The 27,720-nt window shown below is 47.3% G+C and overlaps 1 protein-coding gene across 1 annotated transcript in view; it reads left to right on the forward strand.

Annotated features, from left to right (window-relative positions):
• The window catches only part of LOC119441624 (ATPase WRNIP1-like), a 72,915-nt gene extending 50,341 nt beyond the window's left edge, over positions 1-22,574 (forward strand). Inside the window, exons 7-8 of the mRNA XM_037706229.2 lie at positions 10,802-10,881; positions 22,169-22,574. Of these exons, the coding sequence (XP_037562157.1) occupies positions 10,802-10,881; positions 22,169-22,390 (302 nt within the window). The 3' untranslated portion in view covers positions 22,391-22,574. The remainder of the gene's footprint in view (positions 1-10,801; positions 10,882-22,168) is intronic.
• Positions 22,575-27,720: the final 5,146 nt, after the last annotated feature.

Consider the following 27,720-nt stretch of genomic DNA (forward strand, 5'->3'; position numbering starts at 1 on the left):
ATGATGTAGTAGTGTTTGCACCAGATTTTCCTACTCACCTTGATCACTTGGAGCAGGTTTTACGCTGTCTCAGTGACGCTGGCCTCCAACTCAACCTGAAAAAATGTCACTTTGGGGCACGCAAGCTGACAATTCTCGGCCATGTTGTGTCGAAGGACGGCGTTCTCCCCGATGCCGCAAAGCTCCGTGCTGTTAAAGAATTCCCAAGGCCAACCTCTCTAAAAGACTTGCGTAGTTTCATTGGCCTGTGCTCGTACTTCCGCCGCTTCATTCGAAATTTCGCTTCGATTATGGCACCGCTGACAGAGCTACTTAAGGGAGACCCCAATCTTTCCGCGTGTTCCCCGGCTTGCGACGAGGCCTTCGCTACGCTACGTCGCCTGCTTACAACACCACCGATACTGCGCCATTTCGATCCAACTGCTCCCACGGAAATCCATACGGATGCTAGCGGCGTTGGTCTTGGCGCTGTGCTCGCCCAGCGAAAGCCCGGCTACCAAGAATATGTTGTTGCTTACGCGAGCCACACTGTTACGAAAGCTGAAGCGAATTATTCAGTCACGGAAAAAGAATGTCTAGTGATCATCTGGGCCATTACAAAATTTCGTCCATACCTGTACGGCCAGTCCTTCGATGTTGTCACCGATCACCACGCACTTTGCTGGTTGTCGTCCCTCAAGGATCCCTGCAGCCGCCTAGCCCGGTGGGCGCTGAGGCTCCAAGAGTATGACATCCGAGTTGTCTACCGCTCAGGCAAGAACCGCTCGCCTGTCCACACCGACATTGTCCGTCCTAGACGACCCACTTCCCCCATTCGCTTCTGTCGACATGGCTTTGGAGCAGCGCAAGGACTCCTGGATTTCATCTTTGATAGATTACATCTCAGATTCACCTGAATGCCCTCCATCCCGAGCACTACGCCGGCAAGCTTCGCACTTCGCCATCCGCGACGGCATCGTCTATCACCGTAACTACAGTTCCGACGGCCGCGAATGGCTGCTTGTAATACCCCGGCAGCTTTGCACTGATGTATGTGCCACTTTCCACGCCGACCCTCAGTGTGCACATGCTGAGTGTGTGCACACGCTCTTTAAGACCTACACCAGACTACGTCATAGGTTTTATTGGCGTGGTATGTGCACATTTGTGCAAAAGTACATTCGCTCTTGCACAGAATGTCAACGCCGCAAGCCTGATCCTTGCCGCTCTTCTGGACCAATGCAACCTTTGCCGTGCCCTTCACGACCCTTTGACCGGGTTGGAATAGACCTATACGGGCCTCTGCCATACACAGCTGCTGGCAATCGCTGGGTCATTGTAGCTATAGACCACCTCACGAGGTATGCCGAAACGGCCGCTCTACCAGCCGCAACGGCTCGTGACGTTGCCTCCTTCCTGCTTCAACGCTTCGTTCTACGTCACGGTGCTCACCGTGAACTACTGAGCGACAGAGGCCGCGTCTTTCTCGCCGATGTCCTTCAAGAACTTCTCACTGAATGCTGCATTATTCATCGCTCTACCACTGCATATCACCCGCAGACAAATGGATTGACAGAACGCTTTAACCGAACTCTTGGCGACATGCTTTCGATGTAGGTTGCCTCCAACCACACCAACTGGGACCTCATCCTTCCCTATGTCACGTACGCCTACAATACGGCACCCCAGTCAACGATGGGCTTTTCTCCCTTCTTTCTTCTATATGGCCAAGAACCGTCATTTCCCATTGACACTATTCTTCCTTACCGTCCCGACTTATCAGAGGGTACACCGGTTTCCGAAGCCGCCCGGTACGCAGGACAATGTCGCCAACTAGCTCGCTCCTTTACAACGCAAGAACAAGCGCTACAGAAATTTCGTCATGACGACGGGAGCCCCCACACCCAGTTTTCCCCTGACGCTCTCGTTTCGTTGTGGGTGCCTCCTACTTCGACACCAGGTGTCTCCTCCAAGTTTGTATCCCGATATTATGGACCCAACCGGGTTCTGCAGCAAACTTCACCCGTGAACTACGTCATCGAACCTCTGACGCCCCCTACGGACCTGCGTCGCCGAGGCTGCGAAACTGTCCACGTTGATCGGCTCAAGCCGTATCTTGAGCCCTTCGTCCTCACGATGCCTTAGGCCTCCTGTGCGGCTCCGTCTTCAGCGAGGGGAGAAGATGTAAGGAAGAAGAAGTGCGTCGTGTAGAGCTCCGCAGCCGGATCGCCAGTGCTACTGAAGTGGGGCTCGGGCTCGACGCTGTTCCTGGTGCGCCTGGCTAAACCTACGCTGTTGTGTCTTCCTGTCGGCGTCCTTCGTGTGGTCCACAGCCGTGCTAGACTTCCTTGTCATAGTACATATATATGTGTGTATATATATGTACTTATACATACAGTAAAAGCTTGTTAATTCGGATTTCACGGGACCGAAAAAAATGTCCGAATTAACCGAATGTCCGAATTATCGAGGGTATCAAGAAAACAATAACAAATGTTTACTACATCAAGACGCTCTTATTTGCAGTATGAATCAGGCAAATTCTGTTTCTATTTTGCATAAACGCAATGTGGAAGCTGCGATTCTCGTCATCTCGCGACTGATGAGAGCTCGCAGCAGGCGAAGGTTTCGCGACTTCCTTCACATCGCGGCCGCGGCGCGCGTCTTCATCTGAGATGCGCTTTTCACTAGCGCGCGCAGATCCCTTTTATTTTTTCGCCAATGTCGCCGGGTCGCCGCCCATCGCGATGTAGACGGTGCGCCTCTTCCTCTTCACAACTGCAATCTCTATCTCTTCATCCTCGACAGCTTTGCACTGAGTAAAAAACTATTGCTTACCGCAACCGCGGCCGCTGTCAACGTGATCATGCACAAGGCGCGCGGCCGACGCACGCAGAGTTAAACCGAAACTACCGTTTGCTGCAACTGCGGACGAAACCGCTGTCGATATCGACGCGATCATGCATGGTGAGTACTGAGTTATGAAGGCACTCGGCCGACGTGCGTACCGAGTCAAAACGAAACTACTGTTTGCCACAACCGCATTGGACGGAATCGCGGCTGCTATCAAGACGATCATGGATGGTGACTACGCAGTCATGAAGGCACGCGGCCAACGCGGTGCTATGTGCGGCGGTAAACGCAAGCTAGGCAAGAATAGGAACAAATAGGCACGAATCCTTCCGGCGTTGTTGTCATTCCAGTACGATTTTTAGTGATGACTACAGCGATCTGAACTCCGTCACTTCGTTTTCGGTGGACGCTAACCACAGAACACCCATACAAACTTCGCTAACGTTGTTTTGGCGCGGTCCATTCATGTTTCGGAGGGTGGCGTGGCTTAGAGCTATGGGCGCGGACCATTCGTGTTCGGAGGGGCGGAAGGGCAACGGGACAGAGGCGCGCGAGGCTGGCGATGCGTAGAAGGATGGAAAACAACGCGCGGCGGCGTGGAATGGCTCAAATTTCATTTCTTTCTTTTTTTTTTCTTTTCAAGGAGTTCGTATTCCATTCCCTGACGGCACGGACACTGAGTGAAAACGAAACTACTTTTTGCCTGCAACCGCTGCGGATGAAACCGCGGCCGCTATCAACGCGATCACAAACGGCGACTACGCATTTTTGAAGGCACACGGCCAACGCGGTGCTATGCGTGCCGGCAAACACAAGAATAAAAGCTTTAAAGGCTCAATTAGGCACGAAGTGTTCTGGCGTTGCTGTCATTCCCGTACGATTTCCACTGATGGCTATGGCGATGCGAACTCCGTCGCTTCGTTTCGGTGGACGCTAACGCCGTTATGGTAGAGTACACTCTAGTTATGGCTCGTGTGCGTCGCACATTTGCGGCGCTCCGCGCTCGCCGAGCACCGAGAGTTGTCCGAATTAACCGATGTGCGGCCAAATACGTCTGAATTAACTGAGAGTTTCATTGCATTAAATAATGCAAACGCCTGCCGGACCAAAGGACGTGTCCGAATTAACCGATTTTCCTGAATTAACGAGGGTCGAATTAACGAGCTTTTACTGTATATATATACCGTACATGTGTACAGTATATACAGTGCTTATATAGCCCTTGTGCACCGCAGCGCCCCTAGCGGTCTCCATGCAAACCAGAGCTACAGACACCGAGGACAACGTGGGACAAGGCTCGGCCCTAAGGTGCTTCGCCCCTAAAAGTAGTGTCGACCAGAAGCAAGCGCGCCGCCACTTGTAAACACGCCAGCCATGCACGGCAGTGCCTCGATGCCCGGTGCTTGGAGGCAGCTGTTGTGCATGGCTGCGCTGGCGGTGCTCATGTTACCAAAGGCTGCGACTGCACATGCTGCGACTGGAGCGAAAAAAATCGGTGCGATTGCACGCGTCGCAATGCGATTTTTTGAGGGCTCATTCACATGACTGCGATTTCAACAATGCGACTGATGCAACGCCCAGGGTTGCTTGCTGCCAAATTTTGTGGCATAACTCATGTAATTTTTCAAATGTAATGGAAACACCTGTGTGTTACAAAAGTTATTGACCAGTCTTTAATAGGAGAACATAATATGCGTCTTTTGTGTTTTAAAAACGCTTTGATTTGTTTTGGAGTGCGCAACAATTGTTTATGAAGTTCAATACGAGGAGACATGGCAGACTGTTAACAGCTGTTCACAGCTGGCCGTTCAGCGCTGTGTGCTGTCTTGTGTGTCTTTTATGCCCATGTCGTTCTTCCCGCGATACAACGAATTACAAGAGGACCTATCAACAAGCCCATATAGCTGTTGTCATCGCATATGCAGTATTCGGAATTTGGCTGCAGCGAAGTCATAATTTCAACACAGAGACCTTCGCGCTACCCGTGCTTAATGTCAGCTTCTGAAAAAAGGATCGGTGTATATTGCTTGTAATTGCGCATAAGCGGTTCCTGCTCCTAGCAATATTCTTGCACCAAACTTAGCAGCAAATACCAACCCAAAAGCTCACGTCTGCCCCTGAAGGAAGCCGCAAATGATCTGTGTGTAATTACTGAACATGCAATGGAATTTGTGTGGTGAACTCTTAGCACCAGCTTGGTTCGTCCGTCGCGGCAAGTGTGCTGTAATTATTCATACAAGTGCTCTCAGAATATTCCGAAAAGCGTAAAAGCCGACATCACATTTTTTTAGGCGCTGCAGTCACTTGTGTACGTAGTATATCGTTCTGACAGACATGGGTGTCGCCTGCATTCTCGTCCTGTTTCTCGCACTGTTAGTGTGCTGTGAATCTGTAGCAAGAAGCTTAAGTTAATATGCTGCAGTACATAGCGCAGCTGCATAGCCCCACGGCTAAGATTAAATACCTTGTTAGGAGTACGTTTGTTTGTTTAATAACAAAATCGAACGCTAATATTTTGTATTCATAGTGGCAAGTGTAAAGTGAGAAGCTATCGAAACTACCCGCTAATAGCATGCGAGTGCTTCTACCTGCTACTGCACATTATCTTAAAAGTGAGGCTGAAAACCCCAGATAACCACAACGTATGCAACTGGAGCAGGTGTTATGGTTCCTTTCCTGGAAATGAAAGCCAGCATCTCAGTCTGTTAAGCTAGTCATGTACTTAACTTATATTAGACCATTGTTAGAGCATGCTAATTGGAGCCATTTCAAACTAGATTTGACCAAAATAAGAAAGTGCAAGGAAAGCGTCAAGGAATCTGGTATTCCCGAACCGATTGTATTAGCAAAACTTTATGCCTCCCTGAATTGCCTTCATTAATCCAATGCTGAAAACAGGGGAAGCTGATTCCTTTCTTGCTGTTGAAAAGCTGCTTGAATGTCAATAACATACTAAATGTTCTGAGGGAAAGTGTGGGGCACTGATAATCTCTAAGCTCTTGCATGAGCTTTCACCTTGAACAAGAATGGAATAAAAATATTTACCTTTGCAACCTCAGAATCCCGGCATCCTCAAATTTTGGGGGAGACCACAATAAATTTTTAAGATATAGACAATAAAAAGTGTGCCTAAGTACAAGTACACACTGAACACACTTGAGTGGTTGAGTGGCCAGCTGTGAATGCAAAAGCGTCCATAGCTGCTCCCTCGAGGTAACTGCTAGGTTCCATGTGTGTTTCTCCTATAGCCCATGTACTTGGCAAGGGGAATGGTTATGCGTGGTCGCATTGCAGTATTGGTCTGTGCTTTTTCTTTCTTTTTTTGCTATAGGTGGTGGCCAACTGATTCCATCTGTTTATGTGTTTAGCATTTGTGTGCATCTTATGTGTATGTGTTTGTATCATGTTCTGATTGTTGTACTTCCAGTGATGCAAGCATCTTTTCTTTAATATATTGCACTACAGTCATTTATTCAACTTTGTGTTGAAATGTACAAAATGTGGCCACCCAGTAATGGCCAGGACAGCCAGCAGGATTGGCAAAAAATATGATGCAGATGCAATGCACTTGCTTGAATCGACATGAGGCGAAGCTTTCACGCAACGGTCAGTTAAACTCTGGAAAACTAACTGCAATGTGCACAGTTGTCCTTATCTCATCCGATGCAACACATACTCATATGCAATGTTAGCTTATGCACCGCATAGGTCACATTATGTAGTGTATACATAGCTCGGTGCACTCACTCAAACATCGGCTCACTAAGACTTCGAACTAACCATGAGAGTTGGTGTGAGCCTGGCGGAGTAGAATTTTGGTGAATACGAGTAAGAGCAAGCTCGGTTGAGTAAACTTTTGGTGAATATTGTCACGTGGTAGTCAGGGCAAGCTCAGCTGAGTATAATTTTGGTGAATACGAGTCAGAGCAAGCTCGGCTAAGTAGATTTTTGGTGAATATGACTCAATGCAAGCTTGCCTGAGTAGAATCTTTGTGAATATGAGTCAGAGCAAGCTCGGCCGAGTATAACTTTGGTGAATATGGTCAGAGCAAGCTCGGCCGAGTTTAATTTTGGTGAATATGAGTCGGAACAAGCTCAGCTGAGTAATGATGGGATATGTTTATACGAGTTTATGCAGTAATGTAATTGCAGATTCATTAGCAACAGTGCCTCCATCTTGATGGGCAAGGCCTACGCCTCGTGATGAGTCTGCACATTTTATTAGCTGTGGACATGCAAGAACCACCCACACTTTAAAAGATGCTATCATTCACAGGAAGGAAAGCAAACGGCTGACTTGATTGCACAATTTTGATCTGCTTTTGTTTAATGTGTTATCTACTGCTTCTGAAAACAAGGTATTTTTGCCTGCTTTTCGCATTGTTGCATGTGTTTTACTGGAAGTAGCGACAGGGAAGCAAGGAAAGGCAAGGATGTTTATGGGAAAGTAGTTTCTTACAATACTATGATATGTTACGACCAGCATAAACAAAAGAAATTCGATGCACTGAAGTAAGCGAAATATCCAATTACCTTTTAATGTGAGGGTTAATACGTGCAGTAAAGATACAAAGTCTGCAACACATTGAAGGTTTATAGGTTTTTGTGCAGGAGAAAAATGATACATCAGAAAAATGAGAAAAAACTGCAGGAGAAAAATGATACATCAGAAAAATGAGAAAAAAACTGTTTCAATAATGCTTTGAAAACATATTGACAATGCTGTTTATTCCCAGTCAAAGCGTTAAATATGCAGTTGTGGAACATTCATTACGATATATGGTTTGCATGTTCGCTTTGCAAGCTTGATAAGCAGTCACATCTCGCAGCGGATGTAACAGAACATTGAAATGAGATAATTCACTGGAGAAAATGCGCATGAAAGCCCAAACTAACTGACTGCAGCTAAATGGTCGTGCTTATAGTGTGACCATTTGACTGTAGCATTTGTCCGTAGTTGCATATTCTTTAAATTATTCCGTCTGTAAAAGCATACCGTGCCACAACTGTGGCGTTTTTGTATATCGCGAGTAGCTTGTACAACCAGAAAATTGGGACGACATCCGAAGGCCATGTCTTCCCGTGAGGGACACCTCGTAGTATTTACCAACTCGCAACGCGTGTGAATAACGGGAAAGCACGCTAAAGTACGTACTATCAGCACCCGAAGCCAATGTAAAAAAAAAAGCATCTCGTGATTAGCAACGTAGCGTGTCAACAAACGCATAGAAATCACAGAACCGAATCTGACCTTCGAGTTTTTATCTGCACTGTTCGCGTGTCAGTGCTGATGGTACGTACCGATTGCGCAATCCATGGGTCCACTCAATTAGTTGCACTGTTCGAGGCTTGTTGAGCCAACATTTATGGACGAAAAAGTTTAGTGTGCTAGCACTATACAGAAAAGTATCTATAAACGTGTTGAGCGACCGACGCCATTTTCCAAAACAGACCGCGAAGTAGCTCTCGGCGCAATTTCGACAGAAAATCGCAGAGTCGGCACTGCGACTGCAATTGTCGTTGCATGCGATGGAAATCGCACTTCCGGTGCGATGAAAATCGCATCACGTGAAACGGCCTTAAGCAGGGTGGTGGCGAGCGCTTTCCCGCAGCGTTTGATCGCAACCTGCGGCATGGCGCTTTCGAGAGATACACATCTTGAGGCCATTGTTCAGCTGATTGCAAGGATGCTCTGTAAAGGTTATCCTCGGTCAAAAACTCTGGTGAACTGAGCACGTTCGTGAGATTTAGAGCGGGACTCAGTTTCGAACACAGTGTCAACATGCATCGGCGTTTGTGCTTATATGTGCGAGGTTCGCCGTTGCCCATACACGACCGATGTGTTGGTTGCTGGGTCGCACATAATATCACAAAAATGATCTACTACAAGTACCGCTCCTGGTACAGTGAGCTTCTCGGAGGAAGTCGGCGGTTACCGGCACCATATTGGAAAAGCGTCATGTTGGCTTTACGCAGTGGTTATGCTTAAATTTTCATGAGTTCGGCTATCTCGAAACTCTGCTTATCTCGAAACTTTTTCCAGTTGTTACTACTTCGAGTTAGTGAGGTATTACTCTGCTAATTGGTGTGTTTTGCTATGTTCTGGCATTCTTCGAAGTCTGTGCAACGTGGTTCCTGCCATATTTATCGCAGATAGTGAGCAATAGATATAAATGGTAAAAAACAACTGCACTGTCTGGTTGTTGGGTTTGTCATTGCACTTTTCTAGGCGAGCCTTAAATGAGCGTTCTTCTAATGTTTCTTGCACTGTTTATGTGAAATGTTTTGGTGACATTTAAGTCCAGTGCACAGTGATGAGCAGTAAAAATTCAGCAACTAGGTCCTCAAGCTCCATGCCATAACCGCCCTGGGTATAGGGGAAAAAAATGCTGGGAGTTTTCCTGTTTGTCAGGTAGCAGTAAAGCATACCACAGTGACTGTTGAAACATCATGATCTGTATATACGCATGGCCCTGTGTGTCATAAAGTCATGGCGCATTGATATCCTACCTACCTTAATGAAAAGTATTTCATAGAAAATATATTTGCTAAATTCAAATGAATCGAATCGGATCACTGTTTTTTTCCGAAGTACAAATTGTAAATGGATGCTGTAGCAAAAACCTGGTTTAAGCAGCTTGACTAGGCCCTAGCATGCTTCCTCGCTATGCTCCATCTTGATCCATGAAAGTGAGTAGCAGAGCTACTCCTCAACTGAAATGGTCAGTCTGCATCAGTGACATTTCATGACGATTCATGAGTGCAAATGTTGTAAACATGTTTGCTCAACATCTGATCTATTCTAACATATGGGCAGCGTTGGATCTTAACAAAGAAACTTGAGACGAAGCTAAGGATTGCATCACAATCGACAGAATGAAAGAAAATCGCGGTTTCGCCTGAAAAGCGAAGCATTGATTGCCATAGCAAATTGTTAGACAGCTATGCAAAGATGACTTTTCCTCCCACCAACAGCACTAGCTACACGGACGCGATGTTATCGCACTTGGGCTTTGTAAGGAACCTCACAGCGATGTCGAAGCTAATATGAATAGCGGAAATTCACCTGAAGAGTGTATATAATCACTATCGCAATAAATGTTAGGCATTGCGTTAATAGGCAGGAAGACGGTGGTGTGAATTAGAGAGCGAACAGGGGTAGACAATATTCTAGCTGACATTATAAGAAAAAAAAAATGCAGCTGGGGAGGTCATGTAATGCATACAGCGGATAACCGGGGGTCTTTTATATTTACAGAATGGGTGCCAAGGCAAGGGAACTGCAATCGAGGACGACAGAGGATTATGTGGTGCAATGAGATTACAAAAATCGTAGGCATAAGATGAAATCAGCTGGCACAAGGCACGGATAATTGGCGATCACTGGTAGAGGCCTTTGTCCTGCAATGCACATAAATTGGTTGATGATGATGGTGCTCAACGTCTACTCAAGTGCACCGGAGTGGAAGCGCATTTATTAAGGGAGTCCTCATGGTGGGAATCACCCAGAAGCGTTATTGAAGTGCACTGTTTCATTAAGTCAGGAGCCAGCCCTGTGTTCCATGTGGCAGATTAAGGGAAGGAATTCCAGTTGAGTAATGTTTCAAAATAGGAAGTTGAATCGTTTAGAGCGCTCTTGAGACTCAGCAGTACTTTCTTCGGGGTTTCGATATCAAGAATTGTAGGTCGGTGTTCTATTCAATTGTGGTTAAGGCAGGTTCACGTGGCAAACCAAAATCACCAATTCCTTCCGGGATAAAGCGGCACATAGCTGTTAGCTGTCTGGCGCCAAACCACAACTTGGAGATCATGTTGCAGTCACGAATGTGCAAATCACTGTGCAGCACAATTGTGTGCTGCTGAGGCACCGTTACACCTTATCTGTGGACTTTCTCAGTGATTTGGCCTGTAATATGAATGTACATTTATGAAAACGACTCCTAAATACTGCTGTTCTCTTACTTGCCAGGTGTCGCAGATTCCCATGCTCTCGTCCTTGCTGTAGCAACACACGACAGTGTCATGAAAGTAGGGCTGCCTGAATGTAGGGTGAGTTTCACTCGTTGCTTTGGCTCACACCATTTTATGCCCTTGTGTTGAAAGGTTGTGTAAGTACCGTATTTACTCCCATAATGAGCGCATTCGCGTAATGCACGCACCCCTAACTTTTTCAACCAAGAAGGCTGTTTTTTCTTTTCCTCGCATAATGACCGCATCCTGAACTTGCTGCCATGAAGTAGGATAGACACGGTATGATTCGGCGTCTGATATGGCATCCGGCGGGTACGATTGCATCGGATGCCGTATCAAATGGCGAATCGCACCGTGTGTCTCCTAATTTTATTTTGATAGCAATTATATGGACACTTCAGGCTCATTTTTGCCATCGGCGCCTATGATCGTGGCTCAATCTTCCGCATTCAAGGGAGGAAACGCGCTGTATTCCGTCGCGTGCATGGCACCGGGGGGAACCCTCAGGGGGGTGGCGCAGCTCCACGTTGTGAGGCTGCGCGTGCCCTATCTTGAAAGTGATCTGCGTCGGGGGCCGAGTCTAGGTGCAATGGCGGCTTATACCTTTGTGCGTGCCCCCTTCTCGCCGCTCAGCTTGCGTTGAAGCAATACAAAGCACGAAGGTCACTTCGCTCTCTGTTGGTGCTGCGCTTTCTCATGCCAGCGTTTTGACAGCCAGTGTCCGCGGCCTTCAACTGTAGGCTTGTGCGAATATTCAATATTTTCGAATTGTTGAACGAATAATGCACTATTCGATATTCGCTTCGATTCGAATTTTGTTATTCGAAAATTTCGATGTATTCGGCTCGAACGAAAAGCCACATGCGGCAGGGAGAAGGCGTTTTCGGAAGTTTCAGTTTAGGATTCAGTAATACTTTTCCCAACCCAATCCAAACCAAGTTAGGAAAACAGAACTATACTCAGAACAAAGGCGTACAAAAACGCATCTCGTCGGCATGGTGGTGTGGTCGATTGCGTTTAGTGGGCGACTCTGTCTCTGCCGCGGCGTCATTTGATTAATCCCAGCCGCCTTGGACCACTCCAGAGATCACCATGGGGGACTTGCGTGCGGCCAGCAATCCGATCTGGAAATTTTTTGTAAAGATTTCAGGGGAATCGAAGATCCATGTCTTAAATGGAAGGCAGTCCTGAAGACCCCGACAGGTACGACAACAACCCTAGCAACGCATTTAAGGAGACACCCGGACTTGCACAAGGACTACCAAGAGAAGTGGGACGTACGCGAAAGACCATCCATGCTCAAGGGGGCAAGTGAGGCAAGTGGTCAACAGCCATCCATAGCCGACAGTTTCAAGCCGAAAATGAAAGCGTCGGCCCCAAAAGTCCCACAGATGACAAAAATGATAGCTCGCTTCGTAGCTTGTGGTATGCTCCCCTACAACATTGTTAAAGAACCGGGTTTCCTCGACATGGTTAAGTTTGCATGCCGGATTATGCCGTGCCGTCTTGGACAACGTTCTCGAGAGCCATTATTCCAGACCTCTACGCATCAAGAAAAGAGAAGGTGAAAAAGCTCGGGGACATTTTTGCAAGCGAAGTGGAGTCGCTTTCAATCACAACTGATGGTTGGACATCGCGGGCAAATGACAGCTACGTTTGTGTAACTTGTCACGTCATGGACAGTGATTTCATGCAACACGTGCATGCATTGGCTTGCACGGAGATGACAGATACTGTGCCGATCTTCGTCGTTACAGATAATGGAAGGAACATTACTTCTGCAGTAGCGCAGTCATTCTGGAATGGTGTGCAGTGTTTCAGACACACCCTTCAGTTGTGTGTCAGTGATGCCAAAAGAGAAGTGTCAGGGTTTTTGCAGCTCTGTGCTAAAGCCAGAGCGATTGTGACTAGATACAAACGGTGTGCCAAGGCCCGAGGATGGCTTCAGGAAATTCAGAGAAACATGCAGCTGGACCCTCTTGAGGTTATACAAGGCGTCCCAACGCGATGGAACAGTGAGCATGCCATGATGGCTAGGCTCGTGAAGCTCTGTGCGGTCATCACTCTAAAACTAGGCTGTGGTGAAAAGAAATCACTCATAATTTTACCCCGTATAATGAATGTACCCCCCAACTTTGCGCATACTTTTCGGGAAAAAAAAGAGCGTTCATTATGCGAGTAAATACAGTAATCGCTTGATTCATTTGTAACATTTTGCATCGAGCTTGTTTGAACCCTGTTGCAGTGAAATTTTGGATTCGGCCAGCAATCCGATCTCCTACTTTTATTGTGATAGCAATTATATGGACACTCCAGGCGTATTTTTGCCATCGGCACCTATGATCGTGGCTCAATCTGCCGCATTCAAGGGAGGAATTCTAGTTTTCTATTCTCATGCAATATACCTTACCTTGGCATGGTACTGATTTAGACGACCTGAAATAGTAGTGAACTCATGGCAGTCAACCAGCACAGAAACCGCACAGACCACATCAGCAGAGAAAGTAACATTGACAAATATAAATGCGCCTCAAACTTACGTTGTCCTCTATGCTCCAAAAGGTAAAAAGAATCAAGAGATGTACATGTTAACTGAGGCACAGAATTATTAGGAAGCATTGACTTTGTGAAGACTCAGGAGTCTTCACAAAGCCAATGCACAGAGCTGCAAAAACCCTGACACTTCTCTTTTGGCATCACTGACACACAACTGAAGGGTGTGTCCGAAACACTGCACACCATTCCAGAATCACTGCGCTACTGCAGAAGTAATGTTCCTTCCATTATCTGTAACGACGAAGATCGGCACAGTATACAGTGCTGCACGTCTTTTCTGCAAAAAATTTTACTTGGAATGAGTGTACCGAATATATTATATAGATTGTAGCGAAGAAGAGAGACGCTAGTGGGTTCAGCGCTACTGGATCAAAACGCTAGTGGGTTGAGCGCTCTTGATCGGCAACGGCTCTCGTGCTTGGAAACTGTTACTGCGCTGACCGTTGACGTCGCGCTGCTCCAAGCTCTGCCAAATAAGCACCTTTAAAATTGGTGGAGGTGCTGGCGCCAGAGGAGCACTCGCGGTGACGCCACTTTCACGGTCACCTTCGATCCGGGAGCGCTCGTGTAGCTCTCAGTCCCTCTTACTGCCCCTGGCCTCTCATCAAAACTGGTTCAGAAGTATGAAGGCCCTTATCGTGTCATCGAACGCGCATCTCCTGTGAACTATGTAGTAGAACCAGTAGAGCCACACTCCAAAAACAGTTGCACCCTTTGGGGTGCATTTTTGCCACACAACAATAATCGTCATCTGTCTTGCTTGCATTTCCTATCTTGAAAACTCTGCACTTGCTACTTTCCTGTCGAGAACGCTGTGTCACGCTGATAACGCTCTTGTCGTTCGTGACCGAGAAGTGCCAGGCGCACAGCATTAAAGAAAGGAAAGCCACGCAAGTCAGATGACGATTATTGTTCTGTGGCAAAAATACGCCCCAAAGGGTGCAACTGTTTTTAGAGTGCATCTTCAGACATGCGCCGCCGTGGACGAGACATTGTCCATGTCGGCCGTCTAAAGCCTTACTATGACCTGCTTATCGTGACGAACTGTCAGGTCGCCGGACGGCTCCCTTATCGCTCCCGGGGGTGATTGTAGCAAAGAACAGAGACACTAGTGGGTTAAGCACTACTGGATCAAAATGCTAGTGGGTCGAGCGCTCTTGATCGGCAACGGCTCTCGTGCTTGGAAGCTGTTACTGCGCTGACCGTTGACGTTGCGCTGCTCCAAGCTCTGCCAAATAAACACCTTTAGAATGTAAAATGTCTTTTTCAATAGGCATTCTTACACGTATGAAGCGTACTCTTCCTTCTAAAGTTAAACTGCTCTTATATAACTCATTAGTTTCTCAAAAAATGCAATATCGTCGCATTATGTGGTGCACAACAGCAGTACTCCCACACCTGCGCCAAATGCGCCAGATTGCGCCATACGAGATTTCTTGCGCCATCCTGATAAAAATACACGATTTTGCGCTGAAGTGCACCAAAATTAGCGCCTGCTCATTACGTGTGCGGCCGCAGTGGCCTGCAGACATGCGTAGCGCGCATGACTAAAGCGGCTTCGTAAATCGAACGGCGACCGATAATTCGGGCTCGATGGGGAATGCCTAAAAGTACAAATCATTGGGAGCCGGAAATATCCAAATTCGCCAGAAAATGACTGAATTAATTCCGCCAGTGGCTAAAAAAGACATTATTCTCGGTTGACCATTTTCGGGGATACATTCACTTTCGCGGGATTTCGCGTCACTAGCCTCAGCGTTGGCATACTTGGTAGTGTGCCAGGAACGCTATCATCCGTCGACGTGGCCAGTGCTAGTCGCGCGAAATGTCGTGAAAGTGAAAGTTTCCCGGAAAGGGATTGTCCAAAAATAAAGCCGAAGTTTGTCAACGCGGTCCTGCGCGCACGTACACTTGCCTACGATCTGGTTAGTCCATATCTCTACCATTGTTATGCTGTCGCCACAAATAGACGAAAGTACATTTCATGCATGCACCGAATCTTCAACCTTTGGCAACAGGACCGCAATTTTGTAGTGATGCCTTTTCCACTGCCGCTCCTTGCGCTTCGTCAGTGGTATAAGAGCGGCGCTCCACCTACATTATATGGTATCAGCCGGCAGAGCACGGTGGATGATAAGGGCGGCATATAGAATCGAGCGGAATGCATGGCTACAAAATCGCCGCGCAGTTGTCGACCGCGCTGTCATAGCCGAATGGCGACGTTTTTTTTTTTTTGTTGTTGAAACAGTCACTGTCCTCGTCGGCGGTGACATCGAGGGTGTAGTCAGCGTCGCTTAAACAACTTAAGTCACCGCGACCATGTTGCACTCCCGAATGCACTCCCGAATGCACTCCCGAATGGCTTGTCAGAGTTCGCTTGCCCGACGGTTTGGCCGTTGTCGGTGCTGGATTAACTAGGCTTCGCTAGTTTCGGTTTCCAGGAGGTGTCGGCAACATGGCCTACAACCATGCTGCAGCAATGCCAGCGACGTATCAACGCCAAAGTATTGCTATTTCCGCTCAACTCGGCAGCCAAATTAGCACGCAGTCGTGCAGGCAGAGTCCGAATTATATAGAATGGCGTACCTTAAGGTGTCTGAAATTTCGGTCGTGCGTATACTTTAAGTTTATGGGCCAGTGATGGTGCCTCAGAGTAGTCCGAATAATCGAGCTTGTTTGAATTGCTGGTGTCGAAATAATCGGTCGACGCCAGTTGTGAATTGGCCAGTTGCTGAACAGAGGCTTCAGCTTTACGAGGAAAAGAGACCGTTCAAAAGTACCTGGTGTCGTTTGCAGCAATGACTGAGCATTACGAGGGACTCATCAAGGCCGGCCTGGCTCAGAAAAGCATTGATGACATTATCTGGCCAGGTGTTTCTGACTGATGCTAGAAGAGCCTTGCTGAAAACATAACAAAGTGTCAGCTGTCAATGAAAAAATCATACGATGTAAAAGGCAACATCTGAGCAGCTTGACTAAACTTGAAATAAACTAATTACAGCACACTGTGTGAACAGGTTTGTTGTCTTCGTTTAAATTAAAGAGAAACTCATGTATTTAGAGGCAGAGCAACGTTGTTTTATAACAAGCAAACGCTTTCTAATAACGCTTGTCAATTTTAAGTGTTTGAAATAGCTGAGGACATGTCCAGCATCTGGCATTTATTAGCTCCAAAGTGCTCTGAAATCTGTATCTGGATGCTCCAAACTGCTCAAAAATTAAGATTTTGCTGCTCCAAAAATTGCTCCAAATCTCAGTTCATCAGTGGCAGCACTACAACAGGCATTTTCAACCTAAAGGTACTGCACTTGCTCCAAGAAAGAGCAGTTTGTTGCAGTGTGAATGTGCCTTTCCCCCCCTCCCCCCCACATTAGTGAACTTGTCTGGAAATATGGTGTCCTGCCTGTGTTCGCATTTTATAATTGTCAGTTACGTTTAAGTTATCAGTTTTATTTAAAGCAAAACAACAATGTCATATTCTCATTATCTGAGCTTCATGAAAACACCGACATCTGAGAAACGAGACAAAGAAAAGTGGTTTATACCAGCACTTAGAACACACTGTGACAAACAGTCCTTACTTTGCACAGTGCCGCCTCTCCTAAATAAACTTATTTTTGGAAATTACGAACTTTCCTGGGGAACTTTCCTGCAACTCAATCTCTCAAATTAGGCTCTATTGCCAACAAGAATATGTATAAATATAAATGAGAACATACCTGTTAGTATGTACTCATGCAGAAATGTCTTATCTTTCTGTATAATTATGTATGTTTGTATTTATTGTCTGTATGATTTCTTTTAGGCTTTATGCTTTTCTATTTGTTTTTGTATGTGTGCTGCACTGCTATCATGCCAAGAGGGTCAGGTCCCCTGTCAAGCTCAGGGGAACTTTTTGTCCCAGCTCCTAATCCTCACAAGAAAATAAATTGAATTTTAATAATGCTGTCTAATCCTTATTTGAAAGCATGCACAGGTAAAGACCGTAATGTACAGTAGAAACTCGTTCATAGATTCCTGTGTGCTACCTTTTCCTGGCTCTTACAATCTGAAGCACTGGTCCCGTTTAGTTTCTGCAGCGTCATGTGTAGTAGCTTCCCATTCGTTATGTTTGCCTCCTCATTGTTACTTCCAAAGATTGAGGTGTTTCGCCACCGATGTGGCATCGGCTGTCAGCGGTGCCTAGGTTCACCACCGCACCTCGCCGCTGAAAATGGCCACTTCGCAAAACCTGCAATGTGGCGCAAAAGGGTCACTATGGCCGTGTTGGGGTTGTCGCCGATCGCTGATTTCAACGCGGCTCACGAAGTAGCCAGCAAAGAGGAGGTAGATGAAAAAGCACAAGGGGTCGCCTCACACCCATGTTCACTGACATGTGACCTTCGATGCCTTGCACAATTACTTCCATATACAGTCGAATCTCGATAATTCAAACTTGAAGGGGCCCGAAAATTTGTTCTAATTAAAAGAAGGACGTATTTTTGAAGTATTCAAGCACCATAGCACGATGCACGAACGGTGCGAGTCGTGAAATATCACGGCGTGCAAGTGCATAGCGAGCGCAACTGCCCACGCCGGCCAACGCTCGCTTCCCGGTAACGGCAGAAAATGACACTTCAGGAAGCGGGCGGCGCCGGCATGGCAACGGGGGGCGCGCGCGGAGACTGTCGAAGGTGAGGGAGGAGGGCAGCTGGCAAGCGGATTGGGCTTCGGCAACTCCGCCGCGGCGGTGGCAGTGGATTCGGTGGCTCTCCTCGCCCTCTCTCTCAACTCCCTAGTAGCTCCCTCACCTTCGACTGTCTCCATGCACGCCCGCTGCTGTGCCGGCGCCGCCGCACCAGCCAGCCCGGCGCCGGCTTAGCCCGCTCCCTGAAGCTTTGTTTTCTGCCGTTATTGGGAAGCGAGCGTTTGCCGGCGTGGGGCAGTTTCGTTGGCCTGACTGGGCCTCCGCCGCTGCATTGAGGGGTCTCTCCTAAGCTTGTGCTCTATGGCGATGTCGGAGCAATGCCAGTCGGAGACTCCGTCGCGTTATTTGCGTGCTGCTGAGAGTATCGTCTGTGCGCAGTATGTTCGAGTTAACCGTCGCAAATGCTATCGCGTTCGAATTACCAAGCGTTTTTGCCCATTGGAATACACAGAACTTTGACGGGACCACAGCGTCAGTTCGAATAAACCAGCAGTTTGAATTAAGCTTGTTCGAATTAACGAGATTCGACTGTACAAGGCTGCGAGGAAACACAGAAAAAGAGTTGTGAGTGCTCGAAAAGAGGCGGTTGTTGTCGATTTGACCTAAGTACCAGATAAGAATTACAAGCTTCATTTAGTGGTAGCTGTCAGGACTATGACTGGTACAAAAAATTTTGCCCATTCAACGTAAGCACCAGCCACTGATAACGAGCTTTACTGAGTGGGCTTTCAGTAGTTTGTTGGCTTCCTATTCAACTTCAAAAAAACGTTTTGTGTTATAGTAGCTTTTTGTCTCATCAGTATTGCTGCTGTAAGTGATATCGGATGCTGTGTTTTTCTGAATCTTACGTACTTTTTCCATGGTCCCCTAGAAACGATTTAACCGGTTTCTACTGCATTTATTGATGATTTCTTGCTGCTTGCAACCTTGCAGTTAATTCCCACCATGTTGTCCACGATTCAAGGTTGTCTCTATACTTTGTCCTCCACTCTCTCCTATACCATATTCACAATCATACCTTCTTATTACTATTCTTTGTTCTACCCATAACAGTGCAGTAGACTTACATTAACTCGACTCTGGTCCTAATGAAAGGTCCCGGACAGTGCCCGTACATTTTTGTCGGCCTAGACATTCATTGTTGCGATCCTGAAATTTGCCTTCAGTGTATCATTCGAACCTGACCAATCAGCACACATGCCCCCTCACACCAACGGTGATCCCAATGGCTGCAGCGTGGGTCTTGGCAGTGATAGGGAATATTGAATGCGTCAAAGGCACACTATCTACCACACAAGTGCTGATTTTTAGCCCACCCTCGGAAGATTTTCAATCGATAACGGCAGCTAACAATGAATGATTGCCATATTTACCCATTTGTAATCCACCTATTTTTTCTTTTTAAGAAAATGGGCTCGAAATCACCTGCACATCTTAATTAGATACAAAACCCCAACCGCGATTGTGGCATTCGCGACAGCCTCATCATCACCCCCGTCATAGAAGATGGCAACAAAACAAGTTTTTGTGCAAGCTAGCAATGACGATGTGCTGCTTTTGTTGGGAAAGCTAATTCAAAACAGAAGTTATATTACATGTTCAACACTTCTGCATCATAGCTTTTGGTGTGTTGGAGTCTGGTGTTGTGTGACAAAGTGGTCAAGCTAGGTGTGGGCACCCATCCTCTTAGCAATGGTTGTGGAGTCGTTCAAGAAGTGTGGAATATCAAACACAGTGAACTGCATGAAGGATGGTGTGCTGGGCACTTAGCGATAAACAGCAGTCCAAGAGTGTCACCTATCTACTCGCTTGGGAGGCGGAGACTCGCGTACATGCGCTACTCTCGATGGAGGAGAGACGACTGGCAGCACAGCAAACAAGGATTTAATATGTACAAGGACGATAAAAGCACGCAGCACACTAAAGTAAAATTATAATTCAACAAAATTCTTCACGCGAACTCAAACAACAAACTCAGATTAACTACAAACTACTTAAACAGACCTATCTCAGTTTCGGAGCCTAACTCCGCCTTAAAGTCTCTCAGTCAGTCCTAGCGCTGACTCGTCAGAGTCTGGCCACCCTGGATTCGGCCTAACTGCGTCACAATCAGGGAAGTGCGGATTCTTACGTCAGTTTGAAGTTCTTGTAGAGTCCACGTTGATCTCGTCCGAAGCGTTGCGGGTGCCGTAGTTGCCGACGCCTCGCGGTTCCGTCGACCTGGCCGAGAACGTGGCTGGTGCCCCGGTAGCCGCCGCTGGCGTGTCACTCGCCGGGTTAGGCGTCGCGTCTTGTTCGTTCGGGTTGTCGCTGATGCCGTAAATTGCCGATGACTCGCGGTTCCGTTGACCTGGCCGAGTACGTGGCTGGAGCTCCGGTAGCCGCCGCTGATGTGTCACTTGCCTAATGAAGTGTTCTTCACCCTCCGACGATCTGCGTGGCGGCCCGGTAGCACGGTGATTATCGGTTGAACGGGCTTGGCCGAGGAAGGGGGATTCTCGAGAACAAGACCGGAACCACCGTGAGCAGCAGTGGCCGGTCCCAGGAGCTTCGTCCGGACGTCTCCGAGGACTATACAGCTACGCCTGGGCCTTGCCAGCCTCACGACTTCGTGGCCGGGTCCTCCGCTCTCCCTTCGTCAGAGCATGGCTGACGATACGACCTTCCAGCTCAAGATCCACGTCGATAATGCTGTTTCGTCGCTTCTCCCTCGTGGATTACGCCTCGGTTCGCGTGCCTCGAGCGCTCGCGCCGTTCGGAATGCTCCGCTAACTTCGTCGTCGTCTTTTCTCGCCACGGGCGGCCTCTTACATGTGACAAAGAGTGATGACAAACTACATTACGCTTACATAAATTTCTATTCTGTGATGGGGAACTTACCTTACAGGCTTTATCTCTTTCATATAGCCACAATCAGAGGCTTGCTATCTTTTCTTGTTATAAAAGTCAGTACATGGTAGCTTTGGGTGCATGTTCCTATTTTGAACCCATAAAAAAATCAGTGCACGTTAGATACGGGAGTGTGTTATGATTGTGCAAATACTGCCAAGTAAAGGAGCCGTGTGTTTAGACGTTTTTTTTTTTCTGGCTCTTCGTTTAATTCAACCCACCGGATAACTCGAATTCTCTCATTCATGTCAAGGTCAAATGAATGGAAATCTACTGTACGTATGCATACGTGTGTGGTCATCTTTCCAAATACTGATTAATTGGGAGACAGCACTGTGTTTTTGTTTCTATCTTGGTTACTACAGCTTGTCGTTTCTGTGCTGACAGCCTGCTTTTGCCCTCTTGTTCTGAACGCTTATGCACGCGGAACAATCATATGTGGCTGCTTCAAGTGTGTAAAGTTCATGAAGTCGAGAAAAGTATTACTGTTTTGAGGAATTAGTTTTCTGTAGCAAACAGGATTTTAGTGAATTTATTACTGAGAGCTCTTTTAGAATTTATGTGCACACAAGCACTGTGGGATCCTGCTGTTGTTATTTCTCCACGGTAGGTCACATTGCTTCCATTCAGCTAGGGTCATGTTGAGGACAAGTTGTCAACAGAGGAGAGTATGGAGGTGCTGGAAAGATTGTGAATGACACAGCCAGGTGATTAGTAGTTCTATTGTTACAATGGGGCTATCCACAGTGAAAAGGAGTGGCTGATTAGTTTAAATTTGTGGATGCAGTATTTAAGTGTGGAAACATCATGCACTGCTCTTGTGAGGCTCATCAGCTACGCTCTTTAACAATAGAGGCTGTACAATGAACATCGGCACCGCACGCTATGACAGTGCCACTCTGGTGTTTTTAGAGACAGTAGGAGTGTGTGACATGGTTCCTTATGTGTGTGTTTGAGCTTATCCTTTTTTTATTGTCATTATATATTTCTATCCTGTGAGGTGTCTCATCAAGTCAGGAAGAGGCTCCAACTTTCTGTTTACCTGTTTACCTCCAAGGTTGCTGCAAACCTTGATTCTCTTCCTTCCAAGAAGTAAGAGGTATTCAGTCGCAATTACAGCACAAAGTTTTCTTGTATCATTACTCGCAGCAGAAATTTCACATTTTACTGCGACTCCATGGCAACTGCAGTGCTGTATGTGTTAACTGAGTGCCCGTTCACTGTCTTGCGCAGATCATGTTGTCCCACTGCACCACCTACTGTGCGAGGGCACCCAAGTCCCGTGAGACGTACAATGCATATGCACATGCAGAAGAGGTTGTGCGGAAACACGAGGGACCCCTGCCGGCAGTGCCTATGCATCTGCGGAACCATGCCAGTTCTGAACAGCGTGTGCAGGGACGTGGCAAGCCATTTCTGCCACAGCAGATTGCCCATTTGGACTTTTTCAAGTAGCATTCATCCAGAGGCACGTTGTAGGAAATGGGAGACACACAGTGTACCCGCTGTTGAGTATGGCTATACATAGTTTGTCATCAGTCTCTTCAAGCAAGACAGTGTCACTTGCACTCTTGGTCTCTGTGCGTTGTGAAACTTTGGACATCTTAATAGTCTGTATACATATAGATATATATATATAAACGTGATGCGAACAGGAAACTTGTGTGTTGTTCTTTATAAATATCATGACAAATATCAAACATATATACTTGTGTTGAAATGTGAGAGGCTCGGTAACAAACATGTTTTTTCTTGTGTGTAACCAGTTTCTACAGGTACAAAAATAAACATTGGTACCATTCTGGGTGTCAGAGCTGGGTACACTAAAAGCTCGATGATACGAATCTCACGGGGTCACGAAAAATATTCGTATTAGCCGAAATTCGTATCATCGAACCACATTTAAAACTACTGTCGAATCTCGATAATTCGAACTCGAAGGGGCCCGAAAATTTGTTCGAATTAAAAGGACGTATTTTTGAAGTATTCGTGCACCATAGCACGATGCACGAACGGTGCGAGTCGTGAAATATCGCGGCGCGCAAGCGCATAGCAAGCGCGGGCCACGAAACTGCCCACGCCGGCGGCTAACGGTCGCTTCCCGATAACGACAGAAAACGAAGCTTCAGGGAGCGAGCGGGCGGCGCCGGCACACGGGTGCGCGCGGAGACCGTCGAAGGTGAGGGAGGAGGGCGGCAGGGAAGCGATTTGGCCGCGTCAACTCCGCCGCTTCGGTGGCTCCCCTCGCCCTCCCTCTCAACTCCCTCGTGGCTCTCTCACCTTCGACTCCGTGCGCACATCTCCGTGCGCGCCCGCCGCCGTGCTGGCGCCAGCTTATTTTAGCCGCCCCCTGAAGTTTCGTTTTCTGCCGTTATCGGGAAGCGAGCGTTTGCGGGCGTGGCAGTTTCGTTGGCCCGACTGTGCCTCCGCCGCTGCTTCCCTCTGCGCTGCTGCCGCAGCGTGCAAGGTCAACATGTGACTAGAAAATAGAGGAGAAGGGTTCACTGCCATTTTATCCGCGTGGCTGAGACGTCGGCACTAGTGTGTGCTAGAATACGGTTGTCTAGAACACTCTAGTCGGCACGTACACGCTTGTTCCGGCGCGATGCAGAAACGGCGACCTTGCAATTTGAGAGAGAGTGAAATTTCCGCCGCGGGTTCTTTTTTTTTTCCGTTCCTTCGCGCGCGGCATTGAGGGGTCTCTCCTGAGCTTTTGCTCTATGGCGGTGTCGGAGCAATGCCGGTCGGAGGCGCCGCCGCGTGATTTGGCGCGCTGCTAAGAGCATTGTCGGTGCGCGGTATGTTCGAAATAAGCGTGTTCGAATTCGCTTGCTTCGCGTTGACGTTGAACGAAAGCACGTTTTTCATGATAGTCTCGCTGTGCAACAATTGTGCTCAGTGTTGACGTTGCGAGGCCTAGCTCCTTAGCCAACTCCGTCCGCTTCCTCTTGGGATCCTCATCGACCTTTCGAAGAATGTCTAATTTCTCTTTAAAGAAGAGTGCTTTCCGCTTGCGAGACATAGCTCGCTGCGACTAGGCAAAATGGTGCAAACACGAAGAACGAGGCCCGAAGCGCAGCAGCCACTACATCTGACGGCTCGCAGAAAAGGAGGAAAAGTACAAAAGCGCCACCACTTCAAACTCTTCGCGCCCAGTCGCGGAGTCCTCGCTGTCCGGCGCCGCGCCTCCGCACCAAAAGAGAAGGAGAGAAAGCGCGTGACTGCGCGCTGTTCTTTCGCGGCCGTCGGTGAGGCGGCGTTTATTCGTATCAACCGACGCAGGCCGAAAATCGATTCGTAACAACCATTCTCTAACACGTTGCAAAGTAAGGGGGCTCGGCCGGGACCACAGAAAAATTCGTATCATCCGGAAATTCGTATTAGCCGTGATCGTATCATCGAGCTTTTACTGTACATGAATGGCAGTTGTCTAGAGTGACCTGATATATGAACACATGAAGCCAACGGACATTGTTAGCTCAGTGGTGGGAATGCTGCTACAATTGTTCCAATGTGCTACATTCAATTAAAGCTGCTCCATGCATGCTACAGATGAGAGACACTGCTCCAAAGTTTCTCCCACACGAGCTGTGCTTCAAAGAGCCCACTGCGAAGAGGAGCTGTGGTCAACGCCATGTGGCGGTCACCACCACTCTATGAAAAGAGTGCCGTTGCGTCTCCTGCCATTCATAAAGCTAAATGACCTGTGTCTCAGAGACAGAGCTGTCGTCTTTACTTTGTCCTGTCTGAAGCACTGTTCGATTACCTTCTAATAAATGAGCTATAGGGTCATTCGCTAATTCTCGCAGAACGTCTGTCCAGTACATTTTTTAATGTTTTAGTTGCTTTGGTGTGCCAATGACTCTTGATGGCCGGTACTAAATGTAGTTTTATCCAGGTGAACTGCTGTTGTTACCACTGTCTTCTAAATGTGATTGGTATCTCTGCAACAGTAAGCTACGTATCAAAATTTTATTGATATCGTTTCATTTTACACGGGATTCTTCTTGGTGGATATTGATCAGGGACAATGATCGAAGAAAACAATATTAGAGTGAAATAAACCAGGTTTATTTCACTCTAATACGGCAGAAAACTAGGTGAAGTGATGAAGTTAGGAAATTCGCATCAGCTAGCACAAGACAGGGGTAATTGGAGGTCGCAGGGAGAGACCTTCGTCCTGCAGTGGACATAAATATCGGCTGATGATTAACAGCGTGGTGCGAAGAATGGCGAATGTATTTCTAGACAATTAAATCAAACGGTACATAGACATTTATATTCACGATATATGTGCAAGGGAAAAATAATAAATATTCTAAATGCACTAATTGAAAAAGTGAGGACTCCCTGACCAGAATAAGCACACATATTTGCAGTGCCGAAAAACAGTGAACTTAAGTGAACAAAATAAAAGGATATTTACTGGGCGCAGCGAATGCCCAGGTCTTCAAAATGTCCTGAACGGGTACTGAAAAGATCCTCGAATGCTTCCTGAGGACGTGCCGAGGCCGGACATGTGGACTTGATAGAGATGTTTTGAGGCTCATGTGGGGACGTCCAAACGTACTCAATTGTACGTACTGAGGACGTCCTGAGGATGTCATTGTGTTGTCTGGGATGCGTCAAACTGTCCTTGTGCAGCTACACGATGCTCCTACCATGGCTCATCTTGGAGTCTCTAAGGCGTATGATTGTGTTTGGCATTGCTTCTTTTGGTCCAGCATTTACTGTTCCCCCATTTGCTGTTATGTTGCTTCCTGTGAATTCTGCCAGCACCACAAGAAACCAGCAGTACACCCAGTCGGTCGTCCTCAACCCCTTGACTTATCATCTGAGCCATTCTTTAGTGCTGGACGACCAGTGGTAGTCCAACTGCACCATTTGCGCCACTTTGCTACAATTCGACTTGCCTGCTCCTGGCTGCACCCACTAAAGTGCCATTTGCGCCAAGTGCGCAAAAGTGCGGTATTTGCGCATTATCACGGCAAGGCAATGTTTTCAGTAGGGCTTGTCAAAGACCGATTTTCCGGACATGCCCAATAATTCGGACGCCTTCGCGGCACCGCCACGGTATCCCAAAGAGTCAATCATAAGAACTCCTGAAATTTCGGACGCAAAAACTCTTCGCCGTCTGATTTTTCGGACTTTTTGCCATGACCGCAGGTCCGAAACGGCATTAATTGAAGCTACCACCACCGCCATTTTGCTTATCTCGTCACCTCAAACAGGCGCTCTCGCACGCAGATCCACTGGCAGCAGTAGCCGCCACCGTGGAAACGCTAAGCCTAGCTACTTCGACTTTTCGCTACCAAGCTTCTTGCTGTTCGGGGCCGTGTTTTTCATTGGAGCAATTCTCCGCTATTAGCAATGGCGCCGACTCTGCCTATGTAGTTCTCGCCATTGGCTTCGAAGCTCGGAAAGCCACAATGCGCTGCATAATTCCGATTCTCGAAAGTCAGCTTCGCCTCAGTACAGCGTTGTTACGCGGTGAAGCATACCAAGAGTAGGAAGGGGCGATTGGGAAGAGACGCAGTACGTATTCCTTAATTATACACGCGTGCACCCGCCGTCTCCTGTCACAGTACGAGCACCGATACGCCTAATAAGTGTACTGGCAGGCCTTTTCAGAGCTATTTCGGACGTGCCTGTGGCGATATGAGCCCTTGGGGGCAGTAAAAGGCATGCGTTAATTTTTTCTCACGTATTCACGTGTGGCCCCTAGGCAGTCAGAAATATCGGACGTTAACTGTACTCAACTATACGAATCGATGTGTTAACATTCAAATAATAAGTTCACAACACCATTATCTACTATTCTATTTCTCACATATTTGGTGAAATACTCGACTGAGGTCGATGCATTGCACCCAGCCTTGCCATGCGCTCAGTTGGTTCCGGGACAGAAGAAAATTTAGCTCCCGAGTTTTTCCGTGGTGAAATCATAATCTGATCTTGGTACAAGTGTTGTCCGGGTCATCAACTCCAATCCAAACAATTCCTATACAGGTCACATCATAAGCTTGCCGGTCACATCGGCCAAAAGTCAATTTTCGCCATGGCACACTGCCTTGGCCATTAGGCCTAATCGGTAGTTCTTCGAAAGGTAGGTCGGGTTTCGGCGACAAAAGTTACAGTTTTACACTGAATCGACTCATGTCTATTCGCAGAGGCCACACAACACACAGGAAGCCGACAAACCGGCTCACAACGAAAGCGAGTGTACGGGATAGTACAAACGTTCTCCACCGCCATCACCATCTTTGCAACAAACCGTACGGAGGCATCTCATCTTGGCATCGTTCATGGACGCATCGTCTCTTGTCGGGCTTTTAAGATTGTTATCGGGCGTAGTACACATTTTGTATACTGCAGTAAAGCATATCAAAGCACATCTGTCATCTGGAATGCACATAACATATTTTCTATCACTTTTTGTGTTGTGCCTGAGCGCATTTGTAATTGTATGTCTTTCTTGCGCCCAGGCGCATATCGTTGTTCTTGTTAGCCTGCAAAATTTTATTTAATTGTTTACAACATTAAGTTCCTTGCTTACCCCCCCAAAAATTTAATTATGGGATTTTACGTGCTAAAACCACGATCTGATTATGAGGCACGCCGTAGTGGGGGACTCCGGAAATTTGGACCACCTGGGGTTCAACGTGCACCTAAATCAAAGTACACTGGTGTTTTCGCATTTCGCCCCTATCGAAATGCGGCCGCCGTGGCCGGGATTCGATCCCGCGACCTCGTGCTCAGCAGCCCAACACCACTTGCTTACCCAA

Source organism: Dermacentor silvarum, chromosome 2 (assembly GCF_013339745.2).
Source record: "Dermacentor silvarum isolate Dsil-2018 chromosome 2, BIME_Dsil_1.4, whole genome shotgun sequence".
In the NCBI taxonomy this organism is placed as follows: domain Eukaryota; kingdom Metazoa; phylum Arthropoda; class Arachnida; order Ixodida; family Ixodidae; genus Dermacentor; species Dermacentor silvarum.